This window comes from Dermacentor albipictus, chromosome 4, assembly GCF_038994185.2.
Source record: "Dermacentor albipictus isolate Rhodes 1998 colony chromosome 4, USDA_Dalb.pri_finalv2, whole genome shotgun sequence".
Classification (NCBI taxonomy): domain Eukaryota; kingdom Metazoa; phylum Arthropoda; class Arachnida; order Ixodida; family Ixodidae; genus Dermacentor; species Dermacentor albipictus.
Window position 1 is genome coordinate 28,069,867 of NC_091824.1, and position 20,329 is coordinate 28,090,195.

Sequence of the window (20,329 nt, forward strand, 5' to 3'; positions counted from 1 at the left end):
CACCTAGGCGCAGAGGATGGCCTTGCGTACCTATCTTCTATGGTTCTCATCGGAGGCCACTCCCGAAGAATTCGCACGATTCTGGCAATGGATATTCGAAAAGCATACGACCATGTGAGTCACGAAGCAATTGTCGGAATTCTCCATTGGCTTCAGTTCCCTAGCCGTGTCAGCACATTCGTCGAAGCCTTCCTGTGCGCTCGCACCTTCTCCATTCGCCTGGCTGGCCAAGCAGCAGGTCAATTCATCGCACATCGGGGTGTCCCAAAAGGATCTGTGCTCACACCAGTCCTTTTCAATATTGCTCTCCTTCCACAAGCCTGGAAGCTAGCCACGATACATAACGCACAGTACATAATGTACGCAGAAGACATCACTGTCTGGTCAGATGATCCTGAAATCTGCCACCAAGAACAAGCGCTCCAAGAGGCCCTAAACATGACGCACAACTGGTGTGCTCAGATAGGCCTTGACATTTCCAACGACAAGACGACGTACATGTCAGTAGCGAACAAGTATGGGCGCCGTCTACTGGCACTCCGGCCTCTTCAGTTAACTCTGGATCAGCAACCATTACACGAAGCTTCAACTCTCCGTGTACTCGGCCTTGAAATGGATTCCTCCGGATCTGCGGGACCATGGGTCAAGAGTGCAAAGCAACAGGCCGCAGAAACGATACAGTTGACACGTCGGATTGCGAAAAAATCTGGCGGAGCAAGCACCAACATGGCTCGCCTTCTTGTCCGTTCTGTATTGCAACCACGACTCGTCTACAGAGCCCAGTTTCATCATCTCACGAAGGCACAATGGGCTCGCCTTGATGCCATTAATAACGAAGCTATGCGGGCCATAACGGGACTACCACGTCTCACTCCGTTGCCAACCCTACAGGCTGAGTGCCGACTCAACACTATTGACGAACTCGTACACCAGCGTCGATGCGCGCGCGCCCTAAAGCCATAATATTTCGGCTCGGCTGCTTCACTGGCCCGGTACATGGGACACGAAATAGACAATCCAGCATCTACGAGACCCGATGTAGCTACATGGAAAAGGGTACAATTAAGTGACAATAAGCCTCTTGGTCGTCTGTATAGCCCGGTTCCTCGTCAGACCCACCGTGGTTGCTCAGTGGCTATGGTGTTGGGCTGCTGAGCACGAGGTCGCGGGATCGAATCCCGGCCACGGCGGCCGCATTTCGATGGGGGCGAAATGCGAAAACACCCGTGTGCTTAGATTTAGGTGCACGTTAAAGAACCCCAGGTGGTCTAAATTTCCGGAGTCCTCCACTACGGCGTGCCTCATAATCAGAAAGTGGTTTTGGCACGTAAAACTCCAAATATTATTATTATTCCTCGTCAGGCAAATACCCATGTTTCCCGCCTTCACCGTGCCGATGACAATCAAGACGATGCGACTCTTGTAGCATACACTGATGCCAGTGCTAATGGCACCATAACTCACACAGCTCTCGTGTGTCCATTGATAGCAGAGGCAGGCCAAAGGTGTTCGTATGTTGCCGATCCTGCACCACCGGCCTACCTTGCCGAGCTTGCTGCAATGCGAGACGGCTTGGCCGCGTTGCTACCTACTGTTCAAGATGCTCGATACTCTCAACTCATCATTCGCACAGACAAGACTCAAGCCATCCACGACATACGTAGGGTATCTCGGTCCACTCTATTGTCAGATAGCATTCACCATCTTGCTGCCATTACGAATATCCTCATACGCGTCCAGTGGGTGCCTCGAGCAGCCCTGCCGGGTCTCCTGAAGCAGATATGGCAACTTACCCACAGATTACAACATACCCACTTCCACATTTTCCTGAAGACGCCTGTGGACGACTGATCCGGGAAAAGGAAACCCTCCGACGTACCACACGAGCTCTCATACCTCCGTGTGGGTCAGACCTCCCTGGTGGGTTAACCCGCCGAGAGGAGGTTACGTTAAGGAGGCTACGTGTCGGGGTCGCGCTCACCCCGTCAATGAGCGCTCTCTGGCCACAACAATACCATGGTCCTTATGCCTCATCGTGCCCATTTTGCAACACAGGAATCCAAAATGTGACAGTGACACACATATTATGGACGTGCCCTGGACTTCATCTAAGCCGTCTCCGCCATCTCCGGGCAACAGGCCTCCGGCCTGGCCGCCCACCCGACCTTGAACGTTGGATTCAAGGACCCCATCATCGTTCACTCCTAGATTTTTTGCACGAGTCGAACCTGTTCGTGTATTTCTAACATCTTTTGTATTATGCCTAAGGGCATGCTTTCGAATTAAAAAAAAAGTATGCAAACCGACGCGCTTGACCCGCAGATGAGATTTTCGACGATTGCCGACATTGCTCACTGCTATCCTTGCGATTGAGCCGGCACTATTTATTTACCGTCACTACTACGTGGCAATATTTCCAACACACATTTTTTCAGTTATACTTTGCACGCCTGATTCTTACATAGTTGGCTGTGCAATAAGCTACCACAAAATGAAATGGTACAGCAGTTTTTGATATATGGCATCGTCGTGCAGGTGTTTGCAAAGCGATCTTGCAGACAGGCGACGCGCGAGCGCTGATGTCGATATTTCGTGCACTATTGTTACTTCAAAAATAAAAACAAACTGTTGCGGCAGGCGTATATTCATTTTTCAAACGTGTTTTTTATATCTAGAAGCACATACAGATCACTAACGTATTGTTTCAAGCTTAGTTTACAGCAGGCTGTTTTAGGCTGGACTTTGACAGATGAAGACGGAATAGTCCAGCAACAGTGCCCCGCAGCCGAGGAGCGAGCTTGGGCGCGCGTCGGAGCTTCTGTGTAGTGGTTGCGTGCCCTCTTCCTCCCACCAACTTGAAACGAAGCGTTCGCTTGTCGGCGCGCGCCGAATCTTGCCGACGCGTGCCAGTGGTTGGGGCATTAGTCATCGCACCTTGAACTTAGCGAACGCATTACCGAGAGCTTGACTCAAAGGTTACGAAGTATGATCAAAAATACGGTTGATCCTTCTTTTTTAGGAATCGGTAGAACAAGAAAGTGAAACGCGTCTTCACAGAAGCGACTACATGTTTATTATGCGTGAGGAATTAGGTTGCAAGGAGCCATGAGCGGCACACTACCACTGCGTATAGATCCTAGACAATTGCCACACAAGCAGAAGTTGCTCAACGACTCGCGACGAGGGAAATATCCCCCGGGGACACTGCATTGCGCGCATCGGAAAACTTCGCAAATCCGCCTTAAGCCACAGGCGGACGACACCTCATGCTGTAGGTGTCATCCGTAGCAAGGGGATCAAGCACGAACGAGTGCCGCAAAGGGGCGTGCCATGCCATGCCACGTCGAAACAGAGTTGGGCGTCAGTTATGTGGAGATGGTTTTGCACAAGTCTCACCCAGCGAGCAACGGCAAGAAAAGGACACGCCGCTCTTGCAATTTGCGACGTTCAAAGGCAGGGTTCGTCGACTCTCCGACACGGCGCAGACAAAGCTCCAGACTCAGGTCGTCAACAAGCGAAGGTTTATTCACCCGAGATACAGTACAGTGCGACAGTTACGGCGCGTAGGGGCAAAGGCTCACCGCAAGACCGATCCAATACGCGCGCGCGTCTGCTGCGCTAGGGCTAAGCAGGTAGCGTCCACCAAGCGCGAGAACGAGAAGTGGCGGGGACAAAGGTCCTATGTAACCACTTTTTTGCGGGCCTGTGAGTATCTGACGCGGCGAGGAAGCGCTCACAAGAAGAGAGCTCGGGTTGAGAGGGCGCCCTGGGGCCAATCACTCGGGAGGCTAATCAGGGCGCGTCCCGGTGACACGAACCGGAGAGGGAGAAGCACGGTTTGCCAGGGAAATGAGCTCCGGCGCGTTAGCTTTATCCACCATCTTGCCGTTATGGAGGCGTTTCCAGGAGACCGAGCTACGCACAAAGCGCGAACTAGCGGACGAGGCGCTGGATAGCACCTCAATCCCCACGCTGGTTGAGTAAAATAATTACGACTTTCAAGTGGCTCCAGATAAAAAAAATTACTTTATAAGCCTGGCGTTTCGGAACCAACTCGGCTCCTTTGTTTTGGATTGATGATGTTGACGTTCAGGCGCAACATTGACGCTTTCGTGGTCAATGTGGGGGAGGGACGGAGGGGAAGGGGTGGAGGAGGGGGTCGTGAATTCTCAGCAACGTAAGGGTGGTAGCCTGGGTGCCGTAGGAGATAGTTCTGTGCTTGCACGATGAACATAACCTGACGGCAGGTTTCCTTTGGAACGGTTTAAGCTGTCGTTTTTGTTGGTTGGTCTCGGTTAGAATTTTGGTTTCTGGGACGGCGCCAACACGCGCAGCCGTGCCATACGCAGTTGCTGCTGGAATAGAGCGTCCTCCTCCCCCTTCGACATGCTGCGGAAGATGCGTGCCCCTCCCCGCTTTTCTCCCGTGTGCGCCTGTGATCGAGCTACCACTTTCGGCTCACCCTCGCACACTTTCACTCGCACATACCTTGAGCGGACACAATGTTATCGGCCTTGGACTTCATACGGAACATCACAGCAACTACAGAAATGCGTGTGGCGTGTCCATTTACTTGCTATCGCAAAAAGAAACTAGTTCTTCTGCAGTTTACGTACGTCCTACTCTAACCTTTTGTCTATAAGGTATTATGTGAGCACAAAGAGCCCCTGCATGTTTTCTTCGAAAAGCGAGCACTCAGCCGCGTTGGCTCTCATTACGACCGAAGTGAGCGACTGCACGCACGTTCTCCATCTGCAGAGCTTTCACCACTTTAAGTCGACGAAACCGTATGGAAGTAGAACTGCGTGTATAGGAACGCAGCCAAAATGTTTGAAAACGTATATGCAAGACAACGACATCGTATATACGACTCCGTAACTTACCTTACGAGAAAAAAAAATTATTGGTGGTGTTCATAGCGGTATCATTAAAGTAGCCTCCCGAAATAGCGTGAAAAAAGAACTCCTTTCTAGCAACAAAGCAAATAGTACAAAAATCACACGTGCCTGTAAGCGAAAGAAAACTGAAGAAGATTTGACCAGCGATCAGCGGAGCTTACTGTTGGCATAAGAGTCGCTCTTCTGTGTTTTCCTTTGTTAACGTTCTTGTTAAATTATTTATTAAAAATATTAATTACGTGGTTTTACGTGACAAAACCACGATTTTATTATGAGGCACGCCATAGTGGGGGACCCCAGAAATGTGGGCCACCTGGGGCTCTTTAACGTGCACCTAAATATAAGTACACGGGTGTATTCGCATTTCGCCCCTATTGAATTGCGGCCGCTACGTCCGGGATTGAAGCACGCAACCTCGTGCTTGGCAGCAACACCATAGCTGCTTAACTACCACTGCGAGTTACAGTAATGTGGAATGTTACACAATATTGTTCAATAATGAATAAGCTCACTTCAAGTGGCAGTGTTCAAAATGTAAGTGCCCAGACAGCCAAGCTTCGGTCAAAGGTCTGTCTGTCATCAACTGCGTGCTCCTATGTGGGCGAAAACACTACGCGACAGGAAGGACTGCGCGTAATAATATGTGCATGGGATGCCGAATCGCTGACGTATCAAACCAGCCTAGGGGGACCATATAAATTTGCACTTGATATTGCTCGAACATAACTATCAAAATAACAGGCATCTATGAGCACCTACTGTTATTTGTGACATCGTTAAAATACATTATACGTCTGATAAGCAAACTGACAGCCCGGGGCAAGCTTGTTTGTCTTCGCTGCTACTGCAACTTAAAAATTATTTTGCCGAACGGACCGAAGTGCAAATTTTGACTCTTTCGATTCAAAAAGTGTTTGGAGCACCGCTGGCTAATCTCGAGGATAGGTCTAGTGGAAGTAACATTGTTCCAGACACTCCAATCCGCAAAAAAAAAAGCCAAATCTGACAGGTAGCTAATGTTCAGCCATCTTTCAGAGAATAAATTATCTTGCTAGTAGAAGAATTCCCAATGTAATGTAGAGCAACGCGTATAAGTACCATTCATAAAATTATTCGAATTCTATACGCGCGGTAACGAAAGAGTTAAATGAACTGTACAAGCAGGACAAAGATCATTTCAGTCCAGACGGCCCTGCAGCGCTCGTTAGAGGAAAGTACGTGAGCTTTTTTTGGTTGGTGGGGTTAATGTGGTGGCAGGCGACTGCCATATCAAAGAACAGTGAGGAAGAATTTGCGACAGAGGAAAAGAGCGCCGAATTTACAGCGAACTGCAAGATCAGGAAGACTACATTAACGAACAAGCAATGCGCGAGAAACTTTTCAAATTTTGCGATTTATTTCCAGGAAAACGAGATGTTTAATGCAAACGCTCGGAAGCAAAAGCTTCGTTCGAAGTTGCGTTGTTATTCGGCAAAGCAGCTCAGGACAGGCGTGTTTCTTTTTCTTATCTGTCGTTTCACAAAGATTACGAATAGGAGAAATAACCATTGAATTTCAAATAAATGGTTAGCTAAAGCGGTTTCCCTCTGATCTCCGAGCCTTTCCTACACTTTTTTCTAACGCTCATGCAATTATTTATGTGCGCATGGATTGTTACCCAAATGGCGCCCTGCTCCCAATACTCTTCCCCATTGAAAATATGTCCTTTAAGACTGGATATTTTTTGCACGCACCGTCGTAGGATCAGCTGGCTGGGACATTACTGGCAAGTATGCTGTGAAAATGGACAGCGTGACCATTAATGAAATGTTCTTCATCCTCTTCACCACAACATTTATACTGGCCGTCATGATTGCGTATATATCAAACGTTTCGCCTTGGACCACAACCAGACCCCAGCCCCTTCTTTTTCCTGTAATGGTGAGTAAAAAATCCAGCACAATTTATCATGCAGTAATTGAAACCCCCAGTCGCTGAAACTGGCGAACTTTTGTAATGTTTGTAATGTAACGCTTTACAATTTTACGAACGTTGCGTGAAATTTTACGTCAAATGCTTTTCGCCAGAACTGTTGCTTAGCCGTCGCCTAGATACTAACGCAAATCTTCAGATTGTCAAATGACAACCGAGGGATATTGCCAGTGCAGATTTAGTCAAAGAAGTTTCTATGCCAAGTAAAATCGGCAACATCAAAGTCGTTGCAAAAGCAATTCTCGCGCGCATATTTTCTTAGTCGATACTATCATTGAAAGCCTGCTTGGGCATGTGCCTACGTGAGAAGTTGCCATGGCACTCACTTCACAAGCAACTGTTTTCATACTGTCTTGAACATGAGCTAGAACAGTTTCTTTTCAAATGGCGGGGTGCTAAACACCGTGATCCATGTTGTGGAAGATTCCATGTATAGTTTATTTGGTGACAGAAAGACAAAGAACTTTGGTTACAAGGTCCTGAGAAGCTTTGCCCTAGAGCAGAGCTGCGGGCCACTCCCACATGGGGACTGGTAGTCCGAGCCTAACCGCCACATCGTGGGCTCTCTGGACAGCCCAAGTTTGACGTGAAAGTTCTGAGCTCGGTATGGCAGAGCTCCATTCTTCTTCCGTGATGCGATTGGGTCCCTGTAACGAGGGGCATCACTAGAGCATGTGTGCGAGGTTGCTAACAGCCCCACAGTCGGGACAAGCAGAGCTAAAGGCCTCTGGAGTGATCGTGTGGAAAAGGGCCAGGTTTGCATAGCCCTTAGTCTGAAGCATGCGTAAAGGTGACGCCAGAGGTCTAGCCAGTTTGCTGTGAGGGGGAGGATAAATCCTCCTACCCACGTCATAGTGCAAAATAATTTCACTGAAAGTAGTGAGAGTGTCCTGAAACTTGAGAACCCCGGAGTCTGAGCTCGATCCTGCTCCCGCGCGGTGGGTTAGTGCGCGCGCTTGGGAGTGGGCGATGTCATTGAGATTGGGAAAGGAGTCAAGCTGGGGGTTGAGGTGAGCCGGAAACCGCGTGATGGTGTGCGGAGAGATTATCTTGTTCTTGAGAATCTTGTGGGCCTCCTCTGCGATGGATCCTGAAGCGAAAGCCCTGACCGCCGATCTCGAATCAGTGAAGATTTGTGATCTGCTGTTGTCTAGGAGTGCTCTAACAACTGCGACCTGCTCCGCTCTGGTTGCTGTTGAGTACTTCAGGGAAGCCGCATTCACTATCTGTCCATTGTGATCAACGAGGGCAATGGCGAAGTTAGACGCCTGTCTATATTGGGCCGCGTCGACAAAACATGCCGAGTAGGGATCGTCCTTGGTACGCTTGAGGAGGGTGAGGGCTCTTGGCCTGTGTCTGCCTACGTTGTGCTGAAGGTGAATATTACGGCGAAATGGTACAACTCGTAAGTTGTTCCTTTGGTCTTCTGAAATTGCCTATTTCCGCTCTTCCATGAGGATAGGGTTGATCCCAAGAACCGCCAGGATCTTCTTTCCGGCCGGGGCCGGTACAGGATAAACGGGATAGTTGGGCTTACTCCTGGGCCTCGATTATCTCGTCCGATGTGTTGTGCACTCCTAGTTGCATAAGGAGGTCCGTGCTCACCCGTAACGGAATGCCTAGTATTTTTTGATACTTTTTTCTGATGAGCGTCTTTAATCGTTTCTTCTCGGAGTTATACCAGCTGTGCATGGCTGCCACATAAACTATATGACTCATGAGGAAGGCGTGGAGCAACCTGAGGAAGTTGTCTTCCTCTAAAGGGAAGCTGAAACGGTTTTCAATTTCCATGAATTGCTGGGATTGCGAAGAACAGACCTAATAATTTATGGTTCCGAATTTTTTTTTCGTTTTGTTAATATAAGGGGAGGAAATCGCTTTCTAAATAACCCGCGCGGACACGCCTCCATCGCTTCCCGGAGCGCCGGGTGAGGTTGTTGCCAGAGGGGAGAACCGGCGAGAGCGACATGACGGGCGGAGACCGAGCCAACCGAGCTGTGGACCGGCGTGCTGACATGTGCTGGCATGGCTCTTTCCGTCCTGCGCTTTACTGAACTACGCTACGAGAGATCTGCCGCCGCCGCCGCTCACGTTTGTTTTGTGATTTTCGTAAACTGTTCTTTCCTTCTGTGCTGCGTGAGTGCCTACAGCCAAGGGCGCACAACATGCCCTCGTTCTGTGCAGCATTCGGCTGCGCGAACACAGGCGGGCGAGACGATGTGGTGTTTCACGAATTCCCGAAGGAAAAGAAGCTTGCAGCGCAGTGGGTACGTGCGGTGAGGAGAAATAAGTTCGTGCCGACGAAATCAACTGTGCTGTGCTCGGACCATTTCCGCGACAGTGACTATCATCGGAGCTTGACAACGATGCGGGCAATCGGTATTCCAGTTAAATCGGCGTGACTGAAGCCCGGCGTTGTTCCGTCTATATTCTTCTACAAGAGAATATACCATCCGTGTACTTATACGGCTGCTGACACGTTCTTTTAAAAAAAAATTCTTTTCGGTATTTTTAATTGCAGCCCGTCGCGGCAGCTTCACGTGCATGCTCGCGCGAGCAAACGCCGCTGGCACGCTGCGAAGCATAGACGGAAACGCGCGCAGTAATGACCGGACTTCGAGCGTAGCTTCCACAGCGTTGCACCTGAGGTATCAAATGGAGTGTAGGCTTGCCTAGTGACATTCGACGTACGGTTCAGTCATCGTGTTTACCACATGGCGGTGCTAAAACTGCCTGATATCTTTATGTCAACACTAGCATGGAGCACGTATACCGATTCTTGATCGAGCCACACTCGCAAAGTCGTCGAACCATATTATGAATACGGCACATATAATACCTCTGGTCATCTCTGGATGTGTATGATAAGCAACTTCCATGACTGTACCTCACAGCACTGCATGTGCGCGCTTTGAAACGCGGCACTTATGTTCGCGATCGTGTATCAACGCTCAAAAAACCACGGGACTTTAGACAAACAGCGGCAAGGTGCTTGACATTGCGGAATTTCACCCGTGTTTAGAATCTAATGAGAAGTTAGTGCTTCGTAATTCTTCCAGCAGCATGTTCCCAGTGACACTTTAGCGCATTTTTTCACCCGTCATTGCAACGTGTAGCTACATGAAAAAAAAAACATACGTACTAGCTAAGATTTCCAGCGCGCGAGAAGGTGCACACATCGCTCTCGCTGTTGGCACACTCAACATCGTCGTTGCCGCCGTTGCCGCCATCGTTTTCCGTATCGGCTGTGGTTTCAAACATGTACGGGGAAAATACAAGCTGTCGGAGACAGCGAGAACGTTCCATCTTACAACTCAGCTATGAAGCCAGAACAGCAGAACCGCGTGCTCCCAGAGAGAAAGGCATGGTGCTACGCTCTGAAACGGAGACATGCGGCGGCGCCGACCGGCGACTACCGCCAACGACGTCACAGCGGCCCCGACCAATCACGGGCAACAGCGGCGTTCGCGCGATGCCCTGAGGCGCTGGTGCGCGTTTTCTTGAAAAAACAGCCGCTTGCGTTTGTTTCCGCCCTTTTTGAACCAGATATTCGTGTTCAGGGGACTCAAAACTGTAGAATGCCGCAGAGAACTCATTTTTTTCGAAAAGTGTTTCAGCTTCCCTTTAAACCTCCACGCCTATTCGAGACTCTGTTGATGAGTCTGATCATGTTCTCAGTCTTGGCTGTGACCTTGTTGAGCGTCGTATTGTTACTGCCATTGGATTCGATGAACATTCAATTTCATTTATTATACCCCTCAGGGCCAAGGGCATTACAGAGGGGAATGGTAAATACAAAAGAATGAAGAATACAAAGACAGTTGGCTACATGAGTGTTTAAATGGGACATGCCAAGGACCCGAATGGTGCCAACTCTAGCGAAGGTACAGCCGCTCTTACTGGGGAGTTTGATGTTTATTTCATACAACGGTTTCCAGCCTCTAGGTTTGGTACCTCTATTGACTGGCCTGTAGAGGAGGAGCTCAGACGTGTTCGGAGAGCATCTAAGCCCCGTATTTTCCAGGTACATCTCTGTTTGATCTACAGCCTCCTGTAAGCCTAATTCAACAGCTCCTTCGCTTCCTCCGGTGCACCAGATTGTGATGTCATCAGCGTAGAACGTATGATTGATCCCTTTTATGCTGGAAAGCCTTTGCGATAGTTTCTTTATGGCGATGTTAAAAGGCAGTGGTGAGAGTAGCGCTCTTTGTGGCTTGCCTCTGGGGCCCAAATTGAATTGTCGGACCATGAGGTCGCCAATTTTGAGCATGGCTTTGCGATCCCGTAGGAACCGGCCTATGTACCAGCGAAAGGCGTCTCTGAAATTGAGCTCCGAGATGGAGTTCAGAAAGTGAGCATGGGATACATTGTCAACGGCCTTCTCCAGGTCTAAGCCTAGGATGCGTCTTATATCTCTTGTGGTGTTGTCAATGATTTGACACTTGATGAGCTTCATCAAGTCTTGCGTTGACAGTGCCGGAAGAAAGTCGATCATGTTGCATGGAAACAATCCTCGTTTCTCGATGTGCTTGAAAATTTGATCGCGTATGACATGTTCCGCTATTTTCTCCATGCAGGACGTGAGGGAAATGGGTCTGAGGTTTGAAAGACTCGGAGGTCATCCAAGCTTTGGAATTGGGATAACCGAGGCCATTTTCTAGGACTCCGGGAAACCCCTCATTCCCATATTCCATTATTCTCCTCTGTCAACCATTCTATAGAGTAGTCGTCCAGGTTTCTGAGTGACCGGTTGGGCATGCCATCAGGACCAGGGGCCGACCTGCCATTTAAAGTCTTGAAGGCATCCCTTACTTCGGATGCCTTCAAGGGGTTATCTAGCTGGGGGCAAGATGAGCCTTTGTAGGGGAGATAGTCTTCGTCACTCGAGTTGCCCAGTGGCAAATACTTGCGAGCGAGTCTGTCGAGTACGGTCTGCAATGCCTCTGACTGTGATCATCATCATCATCATCATCATCATCATCATCATCATCATCAGCCTGGTTACGCCCACTGCAGGGCAAAGGCCTCTCCCATACTCCTCCAACAACCCCGGTCATGTACTGATTGTGGCCATGCCGTGCCTGCAAACTTCTTAATCTCATCCGCCCACCTAACTTTCTGCCGCCTCCTGCAACGCTTCCCTTCCCTTGGGATCCAGTCCGTAACCCTTAATGACCATCAGTTATCTTCCCTCCTCATTACATGTCCTGCCCATGCCCATTTCTTTTTCTTGATTTCAACTAAGATGTCATTAACTCGCGTTTGTTCCCTCACCCAATCTGCTCTTTTCTTATCCCTTAACGTTACACCTATCATTCTTCTTTCCATAGCTCGTTGTGTCGTCCTCAATTTGAGTAGAACCCTTTTCGTAAGCCTCCAGGTTTCTGCCCCATAGGTTAGTACAGGTAAGACACAGCTATTATATACTTTTCTCTTGAGGGATAATGGCAACCTGCTGTTCATGATCTGAGAATGCCTGCCAAATGCACCCCAGCCCATTCTTATTCTTCTGATTATTTCCGTCTCATGATCTGGAGCCGCCGTCACTACCTGCCCTAAGTAGATGTATTCCGTTACGACTTCCAGTGCCTCGCTGCCTATTGTAAATTGCTGTTCTCTTCCGAGACTGTTAAGCATTACTTTAGTTTTCTGCAGATTAATTTTTAGACCCACTCTTCTGCTTTGCCTTTCCAGGTCAGTGAGCATGCATTGTAATTGGTCCCCTGAGTTACTAAGCAAGGCAATATCATCAGCGAATCGCAAGTTACTAAGGTATTCTCCATCAATTTTTATCCCCAATTCTTCCCAATCCAGGTCTCTGAATACCTCCTGTAAACACGCTGTGAATAGCATTGGAGATATCGTATCTCCCTGCCTGACGCCTTTCTTTATTGGGATTTTGTTGCTTGTTTTATGGAGGACTACGGTGGCTGTGAAGCCGCTATAGATATCTTTCAGTATTTTTACATACGGCTCGTCTACACCCTGATTCCGCAATGCCTCCATGACTGCTGAGGTTTCGACAGAATCAAACGCTTTCTCGTAATCAATGAAAGCTATATATAAGGGTTGGTTATACTCCGCACATTTCTCTATCACCTGATTGATAGTGTGAATATGATCTATTGTTGAGTAGCCTTTACGGAATCCTGCCTGCTCCTTTGCTTGACAGAAGTCTAAGGTGCTCCTGATTCTATTTGCGATTACCTTAGTAAATAGTTTGTAGGCAACGGACAGTAAGCTGATCGGTCTGTAATTTTTCAAGTCTTTGGCGTCCCCTTTCTTATGGATTAGGATTATGTTAGCGTTCTTCCAAGATTCCGGTACGCTAGAGGTCATAAGACATTGTGTATACAGGGTGGCCAGTTTCTCTAGAACAATTTGTCCACCATCCTTCAACAAATCTGCTGTTACCTGATCCTCCCCAGCTGCCTTCCCCCTTTGCATATCTCCCAAGGCTTTCTTTACCTCTTCCGGCGTTACCTTTGGGATTTCGAATTCGTCTAGACTATTTTCTCTTCCATTATCGTCGTGGGTGTCACTGGTACTGTATAAATCTCTATAGAACTCCTCAGCCACTTAAACTATCTCATCCATATTAGTAATGATATTGCCAGCTTTGTCTCTTAACGCATACATCTGATGCTTGCCAATTCCTAGTTTCTTCTTCACTGTTTTTAGGCTTCCTCCGTTCCTGAGAGCATGTTCAATTCTATCCATATTATACTTCCTTATGTCAGCTGTCTTACGCTTGTTGATTAACTTCGAAAGTTCTGCCAGTTCTATTCTAGCTGTAGCGTTAGATGCTTTCATGCATTGGCGTTTCTTGATCAGATCTTTCGTCTCCTGCGATAGTTTGCTGGTATCCTGCCTAACGGAGTTACCACCGACTTCTATTGCACACTTCTTAATGATGCCCACAAGATTGTCGTTCATTGCTTCAACACTAAGGTCCTCTTCCTGAGTTAAAGCCGAATACCTGTTCTGTAGCTTGATCTGAAATTCCTCTACTTTCCCTCTTACCGCTAACTCATTAATCGGCTTCTTATGCACCAGTTTCTTCCGTTCCCTCCTCAGGTCTAGATTAATTCGAGTTCTTACCATCCTGTGGTCACTGCAGTGCACCTTGCCGAGCACGTCCACATCTTGTATGATGTCAGGGTTAGCGCAGAGTATGAAGTCTATTTCATTTCTAGTCTCACCGTTCGGGCTCCTCCACGTCCACTTTCGGCTATCCCGCTTGCGGAAGAAGGTATTCATTATCCTCATATTATTCTGTTCCGCAAACTCTACTAATAACTCTCCTCTGCTATTCCTAGTGCCTATGCCATATTCCCCCACTGCCTTGTCTCCAGCCTGCTTCTTGCCTACCTTGGCATTAAAGTCGCCCATTAGTATAGTGTATTTAGTTTTCACTCTACCCATCGCCGATTCCACGTCTTCATAGAAGCTTTCGACCTCCTGGTCATCATGACTGGATGTAGGGGCGTAGACCTGTACAATCTTCATTTTGTACCTCATATTAAGTTTCACAACAAGACCTGCCACCCTCTCGTTAATGCTATAGAATTCCTGTATGTTACCAGCTATATTCTTATTAATCAGGAATCCGACTCCTAGTTCTCTTCTCTCCGCTAAGCCGCGGTAGCACAGGACGTGCCCGCTTTTTAGCACTGTATATGCTTCTTTTGGCCTCCTAACTTCACTGAGCCCTATTATATCCCATTTACTGCCCTCTAATTCCTCCAATAGCACTGCTAGACTCGCCTCACTAGATAACGTTCTAGCGTTAAACGTTGCCAGGTTCATATTCCAATGGCGGCCTGTCCGGAGCCAGTGATTCTTAGCACCCTCTGCTGCGTCGCAGGTCCGACCGCCGCCGTGGTCAGTTGCTTCACAGCTGCTGGGGACTGAGGGCCGGGGTTTGATTGTTGTGTTCATATAGGAGGTTGTGGCCAAGTACTGCACCAGGGTGGCCAATCCTGCTCTGGTGAGGGAGTGCGTTACCGGTTCTGGTCACCGAGATCAGGCCACACTCCAGGCCTGTTTGTGCAATTTTATCAACACGCGGATTTTTTTTTTTAAATCCGGTGTAAAATTGCCGGCACCGGGATTCGAACCACGGACCTCTTGCACGCGAGGCGGGTGTTCTACCTCTACGCCACCGCTGCAATATGATGTGATGCCTGGTGTAAAACCTTCGCTATCGCGTGTCTTTGATTTGACTTGGTATTGGTAACATCGAGCAGATGCTTCAGTAGGTTCCATTTAGCTCCAACTGGTCATCTGGCCATCCACGGGATTGCATACCTCATCGCACTGTTGTCTGCTCAAGGTTTGGCAGTGATCTTCTATAGTTTTGTTAAGCTCCGCAACCTTTTTTCGGAGCCTTCGATTGAGTTCCTGCCTTGTCCATCTGTTCATCAGTGACGTTTAACTTCTAGGAGATGAGCGAGGTGGCTATCCATCCTGTCCACCACCAGTTCAGTCTGGACTTTCTTTGTCGCCGCGCTGATGTCCCCCTTTAACTGTTCAGCCCACGGCTCTAGGCTAAGTGCTGAGTCATGTGTTTGTGCTCGCTCTTCCCTAATCTTGCGAAAGTAATCCCAATCAGTAAGAGTTAATTCTTTGAGGTCCCCGCTTCTCACGTTGACGGAGGTGGCCAGGATATTGTAATCACTGACAAGGTCCACTTGGAGGTTGGACCAAGGTGCCGATTCTACATTCCATATGAAAAAGAGGTCAGGTGTGGTATCCCTAGAGCAGGAGTTGCCGATCCTGGTTGGAAAAGCCGGATCTTGTATAAGCGTGAGGTGATTATTGACTGTAGTTTGCCATAGGTCAACGCCCTTGCGGTGAGCTTGTTGGTACCCCCATGCTTGATGCGCAGCGTTGAAGTTTCCCGCCACCAGGAGTGGGAATGTCTTGGCCTTGCTGTAGCCCTGTTGATAATGTAGCCCTGAGGTCTTTGGCTGTACTATGACACTCAAATGACAGTTGAACTGTCATTTGAGTTGGGATGCCCATTTTAATAACCTTAGAAACAAGTTTTCTGCAGTCGCCGGTGTACTATCTCGCTGTAGAGCTTACATGCCGACAAAAGCCAAGCTACAAATTTATCATGCATTGTTCACCTCGCAATTTAATTACTGCAGTTTAGTATGGGCAACGACAACGCGAACTAACATAAATAAAATAGTTACATTACAAAAGACACTTTTCCGACACATTGCTAATATTGAAGCCCGATCAACAACAAAAACATTATCGCAAACATACCAAATCATATGGGTAGATCGATACTACGAATATCGTCTTTTACAAATATTTTATTTTGCAAGGAAAGAATGGAGAGATTTTCTTATATCACTAGCGACCTTGCAGCACCATGACATACCTGTGCATTTAAGAAATCCTGAACCTTGGCTTGTACCGCGCTTTCGCACCGAGTATAAGTTGCAATCTATTAAACACAATTTGCCGAAAATGCTAAATAATCATGTTCACGCTAATAAATTCTCTCGTAAAGAGTTGAAGATGTATTTCGTTAACCTATGACACATATATTCATGTATAACGATGCATATAAATGTCTATGTTTTTTTCTTGTTTGCCTATTTGTTTACTTGTATAAAAAAAAGGCATCTTTTTTTTTTACATATCCATTCATAAGCATGTAACTCAGTTTTTTCAATTTTATGTTTAGTTTATGTTTAGTAAACTTCTGCTTACGTTTTTTGTACTAAAAAGTTATTGTTATCGCGTTGCCATGTATAACGCCTCCTGGGTCCAGTCAAGCTGCTGACGGCAGCTTTTAGCCCGGGAGGACGTTTCTAGTCTGTACTAGAAGAAGAATAAACTTGAACTTGAACTTGAACTAAATATGCTAAGTATAAATATACTTGTCTTGAACGGCCCGCTGGGGATGATTTCGACGTGCGCGTGTTCAACCTTATTGGATTCAAGATTTAGATCGTGGGCTTTGAACGCACATTTGTTGGTGACTAATGTGCTGCCCCTCTTCCCATCACCATATCGGGTACGCGATTTGTAGCCCGGTTGGGGGACCGTATCCGTGAGCGTTTCGTGTAATAGGACCACATGTGGCTTTTCCGGGTGGGTCCGAATGAACTGTTGGAGGACATTCCCTTTACGATGTATTCCCCCATGGTTCCACTGCCAGATATTAATTACCCTGTGATGTGCCGCCATGGTGGGACGTAGCAGTTAGCTTGTATTATACAATGCTGCGGAGTACAGCCGCTGCCGACCTTTCAGTGTCGGTGTCATTCACTTTGTCCAGCGATGTAATTGTAGCCGTTGTAGAAACGTCGTACTCCAGATTAATGCAGCTGACTCCTTGTGCTCTGACCACCTCCGCGAGTTCGTCAATAACAATTTGAACTGTTTCGAGGAATTCATCAATTTTATCTATCGCTTTTTTTTTTCAATTTACGAACACTGATGCTCTTGTCTGAGGCATGAACTGCCAGCGCCCTCTTTTCGGGCAGACCATTGGCAGCCGGTTCCGCTACGGGGATCTCCATGGGCGTTCCTGCTGCAAGGGCCTCAGTGGGTTGAACTGTCTCTCGCTTGCTGGCTTTCTTTAGTTATGCAATTTCTGCTTTGAGCTGTTCCGTTGCGTATTTTAACGAAACATTTTCTCTTCCCAATTGTGCAATCCTGTCGTGCTCTGGCGATTGACCCCCCATTAGCTTTTTCGGTGATTCCTTGACCCGGTCAGCCCATGTGGTACCACAATCAGCAGCCTCCTGGATCTGAACTCCAGGTCCCCTGGAACGAGAGTGGCCCCAGGAGCGGGAGTGCATCCTGGGGGCCTTGCGGCCCCTGGAAGACGAGCGATCCGTTGAGTGACCCCTAGAAGGGGCACGGTCCTGGTAGCCTCCATCCTCGCCGTCGGCGTCTCGGGATCGGCTCCTGGATCTGTGCGAGCTGCTGAGGGCCAGCTTAAGAGGGGTTGGCGACCCAGTTGGTTGGTTGGATTGTTCGCGGTTGCGTCGTTACCTTCTCCGTTGTTTAACTACAAACGGAATTCGGAACCTTTGCTTGCAGGTTCTGTCAGCCGTAGGATGAGGGCCTCCGCAGAGGGTGCACTTCGATATACATTCGTGCTTATCGTCCGCGTTGCTCGCACCACAGCCGCGGCAGGTTGCATTTTCAGGGGTTGGGAAAACGCCAGCTCTGTGGCCAAGCTTGCCACAGGCATAGAAAACGTCAGTTTGTCTGCTATAGAGTAAGCATTTGACCAAACTGGGACCGCATTTTACGTAGTCCGGGACTTTGAGTCCATCAAACAGGATTACTGCCGAGCTTGTGTTCTTGATTCTTCTCACTTCGAGCGCGCTTCCATTCTTGGGTTGAATGATGGGGCGGTTGAGCTCCTCTCGGTCGATGGTGGGATCAATGTCACGAATAACTCCCTTGCATGAGTTTTCGGGGGCTGCGATATATGCACTAACTTCGTAGGCTTGCTTGCCGAGTAAGTATTGTTTTCACATCGGCGTAGGCCATGGCGTTGTGCTTTGGTGTTGTGCTTGCCGCCAATATGTTTTGCACCATGTTCGGACATATGATATGCTCCGCCGTATCCGCCTCCGTAAGTCTAGCAGCGGTAGTGAGGGCTTGGGCAACTCTGAAGTGCCCCATCTTCTTGATGTCCAGTCCTCCACGGAGACGGATTATGATTCGAACGTGCTCTTCCGGTAGCCGAGGCGATCTCGAAGCAGTGGTTAGCCGTGTCTTGACAATCGCCGGAGCCTGGCTTTTATCCCCCACAACGTCGCCTGTCGGTGACTCGGTGAACCTGCCCGAGCGGGTCCTGGATGATGGGTTTTCGCTTGTGTAAGGCTGTGGTCCACCCAGTGCTTTCCCTGACTTCGTCAGGAGAGATATCCTCACCCTCAACGGTGATATACATAGCTGTAAACATCGTGGCTTGAGCGTGCGGAACCACGCTGAGCTCGTCCGCCGAGTCTCTGCCAGGCAGAGGTCGCACAGAAAAGTCCTCGAACGACTGCGCACATGCCCACCCACCGTTGAAAACGTGGTATCGGCGGAATCCTTGTAACCTTAGCCGTCGATTGATGCCGACATATTCAAGATTGAAGCAAATTTTCGGCCTTAATTATGTAATGAAGCAGGAGAAGCAGATATTGACGCACGCTCTCGTTTCTTCTTTTTTTTAATGCCTATAGCTTCTCTTGCGCAATAAATAAATTTCTGCAGAAAATTTAGACCTGCAATCACATTGTTACGTTTATATGACGTGAATTTTGTTGATTTTCATACTATTCAATAATGGCCCAACCTTTAGCTCTTCAATTTGTGTTATCCAGCAAAACACCACTGTGGTATTGTCAGTGGCTCTCTTGAAGAAGAAATTAAATTCTTGAGTTTCAGCTTGCAATTCCACGATGTGATTGCAAGGCACGCCATAATGGGGGCCTCCGAATTACTTTTGACCATCTAGCTATCCTTAAGGCGCACCCAACGCAAGGTAAAAGGGCGTTCTTGCAGTTTGCTCATCGAAATGCGGCCGCCACAGCCGTGATTGAAGCCTGCGACCTGGTGCTTCCCTGTTTTTTTTTCTCTGTTTTTTCAGGTTACTTTTTCGGTTCACCCGCATATTTATAGAATGTACCATGTACTCGCCCAGCAAGCCACTTATATGAAGACGGTATACACAGAAGGACTAGATCAAACAGACAACAGCAAACAACCGCGAACGACTAAAACTACACGCAGAAGACTGTGCAAGCAGCTACGCGTCACAAACACGGTGTTTTTCAACAAATTACAAATACGTGCGTACTCGTACACACACACACAGCGAAAATCTCGGGGCTCCAATCTCGCAACGCGTTTCTTCAAAAGCGAAAGCAACGAAAAAATAAAAGGGCATATGTTTGACAGAACAGAACCTGTGAACTAAAGAAGGAAAGAAGCACGCATTTTAAAATTTTGCTTATCGAGAGATATAGTTCCTCTACCATCATGTATTACAGCATGTGTAGAATGCATGTTTGTTGCTGGTGTCCGAAGCCCAGATATCGCTGGAAAAGAATCTTCGCGGAAATTCACACGAAGCTTAGCTCGCTCTCTACATTGAAGGAAAACTAAGGGGGACACTGGTTTGGCTGAGGGCTCGCTCAATGATGGATAATCAGCTGAATCAAATTAATAATGTAGCTGTTAAATGATGTAGCTGTTAAATGAATGATGTAGCTCCAGCGCTGAAAAGTAATACCCAGTATCGAGGGGTATATCCTTGTCCCTCCATTCGTCCATCCGTGCTTCCTTCCTTCATTCCGTTTATCCATCCACTTATCCAGTCATACGTCCGCCTGTCCATCCATCCATGCAACCATATGTCTGTCCGTCAGTTCAATCATTTTGAAAGGAAGATAACAAAGGACGGACGGCTGGTTGGCTTGACTGGG

General features: G+C 48.0%; 1 protein-coding gene across 3 annotated transcripts in view; it reads left to right on the forward strand.

Moving 5' to 3' along the window:
* LOC135900215 (phospholipid-transporting ATPase ABCA3-like) overlaps window positions 1-20,329 on the forward strand; it is a 661,060-nt gene that overhangs the window by 242,499 nt on the left and 398,232 nt on the right. For all 3 annotated transcript variants that reach the window (XM_070536864.1, XM_070536866.1, XM_070536865.1), the window contains exon 8: window positions 6,640-6,818. In XM_070536864.1, coding sequence (XP_070392965.1) covers window positions 6,640-6,818 — 179 coding nt within the window. The remainder of the gene's footprint in view (window positions 1-6,639; window positions 6,819-20,329) is intronic.